Raw genomic sequence first — 12,283 nt, forward strand, 5'->3', positions numbered from 1 at the left:
ATATATATATATATATATATATATATATATATATATATAATAAGCTTTTTATTGCCTAGAAGGTAAAAGCATAACATTCTGTCAGTGAATGTCTTATCTGCAGAAAAAGATGGACATCTGTTTTTTCCCCCCTTTTACTAATTGATCAGTTAGCAACAGGTGCTTAACATTTTTAAATATCATTTGAAGTAGGTGAAGCTATACATATGCAACTTTAGGAATTCTGGGTAGAATGTATTTACAAATATTTTTCATCTTCAATCCAAAAAAAGGTAGAGAGCTAGAAAGGGTCCATTAGCAGCTAGCTAGCAGTAGCTTCAAGTCAGACAATAATGAGGAGCTCTGAGTGAGACTCAAACTTTTGCCTGACAGAAAACTCTGGTATGATTTTTTTATTTTTTACCCTTCAATACATTTTGTTGTGTACTTTGGAGTAGAATTTAGAATTTTGCAGAAAAGTCTTATTTTATTTCTTTTGGTGTGGTGTGTAAAGATCTTTAGCTTCTGTGTCGGTCATATTTCTCAATCCAGTCAGTAGCTACTAAAATTTTTTTTCTTTAACAATTATGGTACAGTATTTGCTGTGGAATCACTAAACAAGGTCATGGACTTCTGGCAAATCAGTTTAATAAATCCGACATTTTATTTCTCTCAAAGATTTTGTAGTCCAAAAGTTCAATGATGCCAAAGCTGCAAGTGGGTAAGTAAAAAATTTTCTATTGTCATTGATGGATTGACGGGTTAGTTCCTTCCGTCTATGAATCGATGGACACAGCAAACTACGGAAGCCCAAGTAGTACATTGGTTGGGGAGGGGGGGGGAATCTCAACATTAAATCTCCATAAACAGCTAATTTTGCAACCATTTGCCAACACCTGAAATGAAAACTTTCCCTCCATCCTTTTGCTGATGCCATGTGACCATGTTGGTAATCGTGCCACATAGAACCACCTGTTCTGATAAAGCACACAGAAGGGCTGTTGTTGCTAAAGCCTGGAGCAATGTGGGCTTAAGCATAGCTATGCTGGAAATGTTAGCGTGTGCAAGAGCTGCTTTGCTGGATCCCAGCACTAGTAAAAGCTAATGAGCAGGAGGAGGAGGAGGAGAACACAAAAGCAGTGAAAAAAACATGAGATTGGTCTGGTAGACTGAAGGATACCGGTGACCTTGCTCCGACACCCTGCAGCTTCAATGTGCTGGAACTAACACGAGTGATATTCTCTGGAAAACATCAACTGGAAAAACAGCAGATGGCTCTTTGATTCCCCACTGTGTCATACGCTGGTCTTTTTCCTCACAGAAATAAGGATAAGCCACACCTCCAATATTAGACCCTTACAGTGGTCGCAGTGGTGGAGGTGCTGGAACTGGTCCCAGGTCAGTTTGGTTTCAGGGTGACTGATGAAACCAGAAGCCCTGAAGTCACAGAGCGGCCTCAGCCAATTGGAAAGCATGTCAGTCTATCAGGTTTAGCTGGTCATCTAGACAACGCAGAATATTAAGTGATTTGGACAGATATTTAAAATCATTTCTATTTAATTGCTAAAAAATATTCAAGAGCCAAAGGATCTCACACGTTTCACGCTTTGAAAACGGAAGTCTTCTTCGTAAAAATGCTTTGGAGATGAGGTCATTCCCAAAATATGAATGACAAAGAAACAAATCTTACAAGCAGTAAATTCTTTCACTTGCCTAATGGAGCTTCTTGTTTGCAACGCTTTACAAAAGCAGACAGAGCTTTCATTTGTTTTCCAAAAAAAAAAAAAAAAGTTCAATTTTGCTTCTCCTGATTTAGTTTAGAAGTTGTTCAACCACTTGTTCAAGTGGTTGATAATTTTTATGTGAACCTCCGTGGTCATCAGGTATTCTTGGGGATCCAAAACATTATTAGTCACAGCAGAATTTAATGAAAGCAATGATTCAAAAGGTTTTGCCTCGTGAATTTCTTCTAAATCAGCCTAGAAACTGATAAGCTGCATTTCCACATTGCTTAGACATTAGTGCTATTAAAGTTGCCTTACGTCAGCCAACAGCAAGCTTATTATCTGCAGATCTACCAGGTTATGTTTAGAAACTATTTGGATGGCTTCTTTTCTGTTTGCAGCAGGACAATCAACAGAGAGGCAGCAGTTTTTATTGGAAATATTTGCTAGTCAACTTTAGAAATGGCTTCAGACACAGATACATTTTTATGCATTGTGGACTTTAATCTATACAAAAACTGTTAAATACAAAAAAGAGGAGATTTGAGAAAACTTGCTTGACATGATTCCAAATCGACATGGTCTTGTGTTTTAATAACTTTATATTCCAATACAGTGTTTTTCAACCGCTGTGCCGTGGCACAAAAGTATGCCGTGAGTGATCGTCAGGTGTGCCGTGGAAATTATTCAATTTCACCTACCGTATTTTCCGGACTATAAACTGCTACATTTTTCCTACACTTTGAACATGTGGCTTTTCTGTGGATTTTTCTTCCAACCACCAGGGGGCTCTTTAGCAGGAAGTGAATTATTGGAAGTCTAAATTGGAAATCAAAGAAGAAGGCGCTAATTTTCATTTAGAACAAGCACATGCTAGCAGCAGTCACGACGGAAAAATGTTTTCAAACTAATATGATGCAGCTTCTAAGTTGAGGAGTATCGATCTGGCAGTACAGGAGGAAAATAGAGCCACTGCACGTAAACTCGGCGTGAACAAAACCGGATTGGGAGACGGAGAACTGTGTCCTTAATATATCCAGCAGTTATTAGGACGCAGCCCTCTGCTGGGTCGTTATGGGAAACCGAGAGTGGTAAAGATACCAGCGGCCTGTAGTCCGGTGCGGCTGATATGCAAGTTTCCAGGGGAGAGGAGAGGGGTTCAAAAATTTGAAGGTACGGTTAGTATGGTGCACTCATAGTCCAGAAAATACGGTAATTGGTCTTAAAAGACTTAATTATCTGCAAATAATGCCATGTTTGAGTGTCTTTGATGTAGTAGTGACTAGCGGCGTAATTTTGTAATGTAATTACAAAATTGTAAATTTTATTATCACTAGATGGCAGTAGGTACAAAGCATTTTACATTAAACAAGAAAATTTGTGATTAAAACAAGAGAATTAGTGATGCATGAATGTTACTACATTCATACATTTTGAAGTGGACATGTTAAGTGCAATTTGAAATAAGAAATGTCAGATATGATAAAAATAAATTTTTTGTGTTGATTCCTATTCCAACTTAGACACTTTGATAAGAATAACTATATATGTAATATAGGCGGCTACAGAGCATCTTTGTTTACATCTTTGGTTGGTGGTGTGCCTCGTGATTTTTTCAATTAAAACAATGTACCTTGGCTCAAAAAAGGTTGAAAAACACTGTTCCAATACACCACTTGAAGGTAGTTCCACCTATATATCTGTCCACACAAATGAACCTCCTATTTAATTCCCAACAGAAACTGAAGCAATCTGATTGGCTGATATAGGTTTAGCTTTATGCTACACTCCCCTCTATGGGTTTGGCATGTTTAAAACAACACTCGGGAGAAGATTTATTTGGGTTTGTGTGGACGAAAACATTTCTAAAACTGATCCCATTTGTACAATTTCTTTTTCTTTTCTTTTAGGGTTAAACGATGTTGCATAGATTTTCATTTTAAAAAATGCCTGGCTGTGTGTGTACAATGGATAAGTCACAAAAGAAAGAACTAATACTTTTAGCTCACTACTGTTTATTGTTCAAATTACATCTATTTTGAATAATAAACATTCAGAGAGAGACTCGGAGCAAGATCATTCGGTTTACTAAAAATGGGGCTAAATAAATCCCCGATTACAGTGATCCCTCGCTATAACGCGGTTCACCTTTCACGGCCTCGCTGCGTCGCGGATTTGTTTGTGTAGTTTTTTTTCACAGTGCATTATGTTCTGCGTCCTGATTGGCTAAACAGTCTCCGAGCTGCCTGTGTGCCAATAACGTTACGGTACTTAAATACAAGTAATACAGATTGGCCATTCAGGAAATGAAAGCTGAAAACTTTGAATGCCTGCTGGGAAAAAAAACTGTGGCCAGAAGCAGCGCAAAACCCAACCGGAGGCTCGGTTGATAAGATCCATCGTTCTGCCGTAGATACAGCTGTGAATCTCTCGGGGCAGGTTGGAGGAGATGCTTTAATGACATGACTTCGGATCACATTAAGGGCCGATTGATGAAGACGCACATCCACTGACTTGATAACAGGTTTTGTTTTTTGGTTTCAATGTAGAGTATTTAATTATGCTGTATAATAACTGTAAAAACTAAAGGTTTTTATAAGTGAAGTCCACTTTGCGGACTTCACTTATCGCGCATTATTTTCGGAACACAACCCCCACGAAAAACGAGGGTTCACTGTACCTAAAATGCAATATTTTGTCACTTTTTTTTCTATTTTTAGAAAAGAATTGAAAAAAGAAACCAAGGGCAGCCATATTACTGTATGTATTAGTACAGCACCCTGCCCTTGTGAATTACCGTCTCTGAAGGAGTGTGTTCATTTCAACCAGAGACAGCTGTTGACATTTAGAAGGACATGAACTCCTCTGGAAGTTGAGTCAGTAGGAGTACCTAGCCTCCCAATCTGTAGTAGTGCATTCTGAAAGAGAGAGAAATCAATCTGATACAGCTATGAAGGAAAGTCCTTTCACTGTTGGAAAGGCCCGGTTATTCAAGTAGAGAAGAAGAAGTGTGCAGTCAGTCATTCTGATCTGCAGGTAAATCCCTGAAGAAAAAAAAAATAAAGAAAGCCACAGAGTTTCACTTGAGAAAGTTTTGATGCAACCCAGCCAGGTAAGCTGAGGGAAATTGTAGTGGTAGACAGCTTAGACAAGTCTTTGTGTTGGTGAAAGGTCAGATCTCTAAATAAAATCTGGCAATTTAAGCGTTTGGCTCTATATAATATTTTTCATGGCTTTAGGAAGAACACATGGGGCAAGGTTTTTGCCTGACGACAACATTTTAGTTTCCTTAACATAACACAACATACAGTACATAGACACAAACGTAACCACATGGTATATAAATGATTGCCAAATTGGTTTTTAAAAAATCTTAAATTAGTTCATTTGATTAAAGGATACGTACGTAATGTGCATCAATCAAAATGGCTAAAACATTTTCTAGCAAAGAAGCAGATACAACAGCTAGCTGGACGTCACAAAGGCTGTCGTGTTTTCTCGTGAACAAGTCACCATGGTAACATCTGCTCAATTCATAACCTTTTCTGGAGCAGAAATCGTTTTAACTATGAAAAAGCAAAAGAATTATAATCCTATAGGGTGATAACGAGTGCTAGTTAATAAATAAAAGTCAATCCTTCTTAGCAATGTGCCTGTCTTCAGTCTCAGTTGTTAAATATATTTTTTCCTGTAGCATAGAAAAGGCCAGGATGTGTTTCTTGCTCAGCCTGTCCTTCAGAACTCAACGTTCCTAAAAATGAGACATATGGGTTGATTTTTGAGAAACGGATCAGGATCCTCCACGTTTGCAACTTGATGCGTCAAAAAATCTGTTAAATAACCAACCAATCTCAGTTGTGTTGGCATTGTAACACCTCTACTGAACTGACACCTTTTAACATTTTTTTTTCCCTACAAGAACTAAATTTCAGTTAAGACAATAGCTTTAGATTAGAAGTCCATTAAAAATTATTATTATTCCAGAGTATTTTTCAATTCTTTGAAAAAGAGTAACGCTGGTTTCAGAGCAAGAACAGAAAGGGACAGGACATTCTTTCCTCCTAGATGACAACTTTAGAATGGAGTTAAATCACAGAGTACTTTATTGTGACACTCTGTTTAATGCTGGGGTCCATTGTATATAGTGCAATTTAAAAATAGTACTGATCAGTACTGGATGTTCACCAAATTTGCCTCGAGTTTTGTTCCATTCTTCCCCAGTGATGTACAGCTCAGAGCCAGCTAACAGAAATTAAATACTGAACTAATTCAACTGTATGTTTGGAGGACTTTGGTTCAGACTCTGTGTTCAAGCTTCAGAGCACCTTGGAGACTCAGCTTGCAGCACTTACGCTTCCTCTGATGATTCAAACCGACAGAGAAACAAGTTTAATTCCTGTAGGTTGCTCAAATCAAATTGAACCTGTCAACCTGTCACACCCTTAACAATCGCGAGTACACAGTGGCCTTTCCCCTGTCTACAGAATAAAAATACACACCTGCAGTGACTATGATTTCATATGCGTGTTTGGATGATCTAGCTCCTTCTGTGGGAGCTGTCATATGTATAACTGCAGTCACACTGGGTTCTAGATTCACGTGTCTTCTCAGGTGTGTCTGGAAAGTTCCTCCTACCTCCTTGCTCATCAAGTACATGTCATTTTGCTCAATCTGTTCATACTTGCCAGACTTCCCAACTCTTTTTCTTCCCAACTCTTACTACAGTAACGAGTTGATGGTCCAAAACCAGAAAATGACCACAAGCTTGGATTAAGTCATAAAACATTTTCATACCTGATAGTTCAGTCCAGACTATGTTCTATTGGGGATCAAAATTGTAACATTTGTTATATTTTCCACACATGTGGTTTGCCATCACACTGCACTGTGTAAAACAAATAAAATATTTTGAAAAACCTGTTCACCTCCTCGCCTGTGTGGGAGCACCACCAAGAACCACTGAAGGAAATGACACAAAAACCTTCAAAGACACCAAGTGCAGCTTCCTTCTTCAAGGAATGGCATTTCTCTTGCTGTAGGTAAAAGTCATTTCTCCTGCTAGCGCTTGACTTGCTCGTTTCTTTTGGTTGCATTTACCCAGAATGTCATGCACTACGGTTCGCATCCTGTTTTTGGAACGGTTCCCGGTCCGTTTGGCGTTCACGTATGCATTCAAAGCGCACGAGAGTTCACTTCAACCACATCCCGACTAAGGTTTGTAAGCGGACCGCAATTCGCTTTTTTGGTCCACATCAGAGTTCGATTGCGCATTCACAACTCCACAAATGAACTGGAGCTGGAGCAAAGCAGGCTAAATGGTGGTGGTGTAAATGAACCCAGATTCATAATCTGGAATTGTTTTCCTTCACTTTTCCCATTTGTTGCATCACAAAGCAGACAAACATGAAATCTAACCTGCAGGCAGTGTTGTCATGCACTGCTCACATACTGAGCAAACAACCTGTAATCACTCTTTATCAACTCAGTTGTTGCTAAAATTTCATGCAAATCCACATCCTGATGATTTGCACATGCTAAAAATGTTTTGCATCCATCCAGCCACATTATTTTAAAGACAAAAATCAATCATCGCCACTGGCTCATCACTAGCTCGAGTGTTTACTGCATACAGAGAGGCCGTCCGTGTTCCTGGCCGATAAGCTCACCTGGGTCAGGATCCAGTATTTATCTGGGGAAGTCAACCTCCGCTGCCATGCAACACATAACAAAAGATGCAGGAACAACAGTGGCCTTTTCTTCGAAAGTACATCCATAATTAACAGAGCCAAACCAACAACATCAGCAACAGAAGCAAGAACGATGGCCAGTGCGGATATTTAAAGGGGCAGTATCAAGTAAAAATAAGTCTTTTTTGAGTTTCACATCATTTTATCTCCTCAACAAAAACATACCTGGAGTGTTGCCTTGATTCTTTCTCGCATGTTTGAGAAATCCTTTAATCTCTATGGCAACCACTGAGAGATGTAAAATGCCTAGGTGGACCTAGCCCCACCTTTGAGGACAAAGCTCCTCCTCTGAGCTGCACTCTCAGACCTTCTGCTTCACAGAGCAGCCCTCCCCCATGATTCCCTCACTTAGTTCCTCTAGACTAGCCAATAGCAATTAGTAAACACCTGGTGGAACTGCTGAGCTCATTATATGAGCTACTTCTCAGTGCAATGCTGGTCAAATTGTTGTTAAAGGTAAAGGAGCCAAGTTGTGATGACTTCCTGAAGGTGGCCTTTCAGAAATAGTAGGAGTTTCTTAAAGAGACAGAGGCCCAATTTCAAGGCACTAAATTACAAAGTCAAATTTCTTTTAAGTCACATTTGATATATACAGCATTTTTGCAGCAACTGAAGTTGACATTTACTTGACTGCTATAAAATGGCACTACGTACCTGGAAAACACAAAATACTGCCTCTTTAAAATCTGACTAAGACAGGAATTTAGAGGTGGAGACGCATCATGTGACTCATGTGCTTTAGACACAGATCTACTCCACCCCACACACACACACACACACACACACACACACCCTCTCAGGGAAAGAAAATACCCAGCACAAATGATAACATCATCAGTACTGCTGGTTGAAATTTACTCACAAAAGAACAGCTGATTCAAAACTCAGAATTAGTCTAGAACCATGGTCAAGAATAAAAAAAAAAATAATAATAATAATAAAATGGTTGATTAGCAACTATTTTTATCATCAGGGAGATGTTTGAAATGACAGAGGAAGCCTTCTAAGAGGATGTTTAACTCCAATGGATAACCGGGCAGAATGTATTACATTCAAAGGAACAAATTAACCAATCAAGAAGCCCGATTTGTGGTGCTGTATTTAGAACATTGGTGGCTATTTGGAGATCTCCATAAAGGTGCTCTAGTAAAGCTAACTTCACTAACCATGGTCATTTAAAATGTCATCACTGTAACTATTGTTTAAAACGATGGTGAAATCCTATTTAATTTCAGAGCTGCGTAACCATAGTAACTCCTCTGGTCCTAATACAGATAATTAAATGGCAATAGCAAAAAACTTTTCCTAAGGCTGGAAAAGATTACAAGAAATTAATACACAATCCAAAATGTTGGGTAGTAAAGCAAGACTTTATTTTTTGAAAAACTGCTATGCTTTCTGAATGGTTCTTGTAGAAGGAAAAAAAATGTACATTTTATTTGTTGCACTTTAATTTGAAAATGCAAAAAGAGGAAAAAAGGGATCTAAAGTTGAATCTGATGTTATATTTTTAAAAATACTTCTGCTCCATAACCTGAATGATTTTACTGTGCTGAATAGAAAGACAAGCTATGTAATCTGCTTTTGAGGATTTACAATAATCATAATCAGCTAAAACAAAAAATTATAAATAATAGACCACGTAATCCCTGATGGGTCCACTTTTAGTTTTTTTTTTTTTTTCCCTTCCAAGTCTGTAAATGTTTAGAGGCTACTGCTGAGCATTAATTACATTTATCCTAGAAAGAAATAAAAAAATCATGTTAAGAATTTTGAAGATAAATTTAAATGAACAATGTCTGAAAACCCTAAGAACTGCCTTTATTGCGGGAATTTTTATTTCTACCATTTTCATTTTCTCTACCGTTTGTCTCATGAGAACAACAACAAAGTAAAAAAAAAGACTATTTTATCACTAAACTGTGTCCAGTTTAGTGATAAAATAAAATACATACTTATAAATAAATAACACCCTTTTACAAGTTGAGGTAGTTCAAGACGGGTGTCCGGAAGATGCCTTTTTAAAAATGGGTATGTTTTCGGCCATTTTCAATAGCTGCATTTCTGTTTGTAGGGGGCTATTAGTGCTGTCCCAGCTATAAAGTTACCTAAAAAATACACAACAGTACCACAGAAAAACAAAAAGTAATCGTGACTAAACCTTAGCTCCATAACTCTCACCCCTACTTGAGGTCATGGTTCCTGTAGGTCTATCTAAAAGTGGAAGATAATCAATTCTCATGTACACAGTGTCATTTAGCAATGTTCACACAGAAACACAACACTGTGACGTCTTCAGCCACCCCACCAAACCTCAAGAGAAAAACTCGTTTCTTTTTAGGAATAATTATGGGTTAAAAACTAAAACAATGCTACACCTTATCTGGCATCTTTCCATTACGTCCAACTTTTCGAGCCACAATTAGTAAAGTTCAAGATTGCCATTTACTTTGCATGAATATCCAAGTTTGTTGTTGGCAAATGAAGCTGTTGCATTCAATCGAGTACTTTTTACGGGGCTAATTAATACAAATGAGTATGGGTTGTAATACACACTGGATGACATTAGATTAATGGTTATTTAGTGGCTGATCTGCAACATGCCGAAGTAATAAAGTTAATATTGCGACATGAAAACTAGTAGAAATTAATTGCTGGTATGGAGAGTCTGACGTTACTCTCCATACTGAACCAGAGCACAAGCACTCCAAAGCAACGGCTAAAACAAGGGAGAGTCAACATTTCCAGGCTGAAAGCACCACGGTGTTCTAAGAAACTATTTTATACCACTTTAGTCTGAAGGAGCCGTGAGACGTGTAATAGTAGCTGGCTAAGAGGTGTGCCTGTATTCTCGGACAGAAAGACCAGTGTTGTACTCCCGAACGTAAGCTAGCCAACGAGTCAAGCGAGTTCGTTAATGTTCCCGGGTCAAAAATAAGCCCAGAGCGCTACAGAGTTTAGGAAAAATAGTCAACCAGCCACAACGAACAGACAGTATGGAGAACTCACCCTCTAGAAGCCTGGAAATCAACGAGTCAACGTCCAACTCCCCCTCCGCCATTTCTGTAACGCAAAGCTCTCTATGCCCGCCGCAGTCTGGTGTACAGGCACCCAAGGCGAGGCGCCGCCTCAACGCACAGCAACTGCCCGCCAACTCCTCCCATTAATGTCCTGCCGTTGCATTAAATGACCCTCGGAAATTTTTATATTCCAGCGAAAAAACAGACAATTTATGCGTTTGCCTCAAAAGAGTTTTATTTATTCTGATAAAATATGACAAGTTCTTCAGAATGCAACCTAAATCTACCATACATAGGCAATGGTTTATGGGAAATGTAGTTTAAGAACAAGACTCGCCTTTCTGTCCAAGAGTGAAGTAGTGTCCTACACACCTATCGAGGTTTTCTTTACTGGTAAATTCGGATTGTTTTGTCTTTTTTCGACATTTCTTTTGCCTAATATGTTTCAAAGTTTTCTGGTGTTTATTAAAACAATTAAGCTTGAACTTTAAATACGGTAAGTATTAAGAAAGCATACGATTGTCAAAACTTCAGATTCAATACAAAGAAATGGACCGAGCATGCATTTTCTTTTCAATAAACAACATACTTCATAACAAAACAGTACAAAAGAACTACACAGAAGCTGAGTAAAAACCAGATGGTCCGACATCTCATGTCAGACCAATGATCAAAATCATTGGTCCGACATCAATGATCAAAATTGATCAAACTTTGTAAAAACAACAACAACAAAAACACACAAAAAGGTAAAAGAAAAGATACATCAAGCTACTTTCAAGGATGAGGAGCTGAGGAAACTCAATTGTACAGTTTATTAAAGAAACACTAACAAAAACACAATTCTAAACACAGCACAGTTCTACAAACCTGAAAGCACAAGTAGTAAACAGAATAAAAGACCTAAATATTTGTCATAAAAACTTTTAAACAAGACAAAAGTGCAATTAAACAGTTGCACTTTTAATTGCAAATTAATGATTTCTTTTAAATCATTAATACATGATTTAAAAAGAAAGTCATGAATATATAATAATGGTCAAATTGAATAGTTGCGGCTCTCACCATGAGTTTTGGCTCTCACCAACAGAAGACTCTTCCTGCAGAACCAGCGAAATCTGGGGTGATAAAAATAACTTACTAAAATAAATCTGATAGTTAGACCAAACACTGATCATCAATTAATTTAAACAACCTTAAAATCAATAGATGTGAGCTGTCTTGCAGACGTCAGCGTTCTTGGAGCTGCATTTTGTAGTAGCTTGAATGGAGTGATAGTTTTGGTTGTCCATTACAATAAAGAACTCTGTGAGTCGTAAAAGTGTGCGCTAACGTGTCTGACAATGTTTTTCTACTGATAAAATTTAATTTTTGCAACATTTTAACGTGGTTTGCAACAAATCTGGTAATGCGAGATGTCAAGGGATTTGTGAATTTAGACAAATTTTTTTGTCTTGCTTTGTTTTGTTTTATTTTGGAGTGTTGCAATCTTAATGTTGCCCATCAACTTGTCGAAATAGAACTTCAGATGTTTTGTTACGCTAGTCACAAGTTGGGATGATGGACTTTTTGAAAAATTGTTTTCTTGGTTTACAGCACCCTCTGCTGGTCAGAGTGATGCACATATGTTTTTTGGGGGGCCATAGAGATGGCAGAATTCCTCCTATTCATTGTTTTTTTTAAAAAGAGAAAATTTGCACCAGTAGCTAAAAACATTGCTACTAATACTACATACTCCTGGTCGGCGCACAGCTTTTAAAGTTTCGGGAAACGTTTTTGTCAATGAAATAAAAAGCCATGTTGCTCAAAGAGC

At 38.0% G+C, this 12,283-nt stretch overlaps 1 protein-coding gene across 1 annotated transcript in view; it reads right to left on the reverse strand.

The window, feature by feature from the left end:
* Positions 1-10,592, reverse strand: part of LOC103480185 (serine/threonine-protein phosphatase PP1-beta catalytic subunit) — a 23,195-nt gene extending 12,603 nt beyond the window's left edge. The window contains exon 1 of the mRNA XM_008435057.2: positions 10,460-10,592. Coding sequence (XP_008433279.1) covers positions 10,460-10,511 — 52 coding nt within the window. The 5' untranslated portion in view covers positions 10,512-10,592. The remainder of the gene's footprint in view (positions 1-10,459) is intronic.
* Positions 10,593-12,283: the final 1,691 nt, after the last annotated feature.

The sequence above is a fragment of the Poecilia reticulata genome, linkage group LG18, assembly GCF_000633615.1.
Source record: "Poecilia reticulata strain Guanapo linkage group LG18, Guppy_female_1.0+MT, whole genome shotgun sequence".
NCBI classification, from domain to species: Eukaryota; Metazoa; Chordata; class Actinopteri; order Cyprinodontiformes; family Poeciliidae; genus Poecilia; species Poecilia reticulata.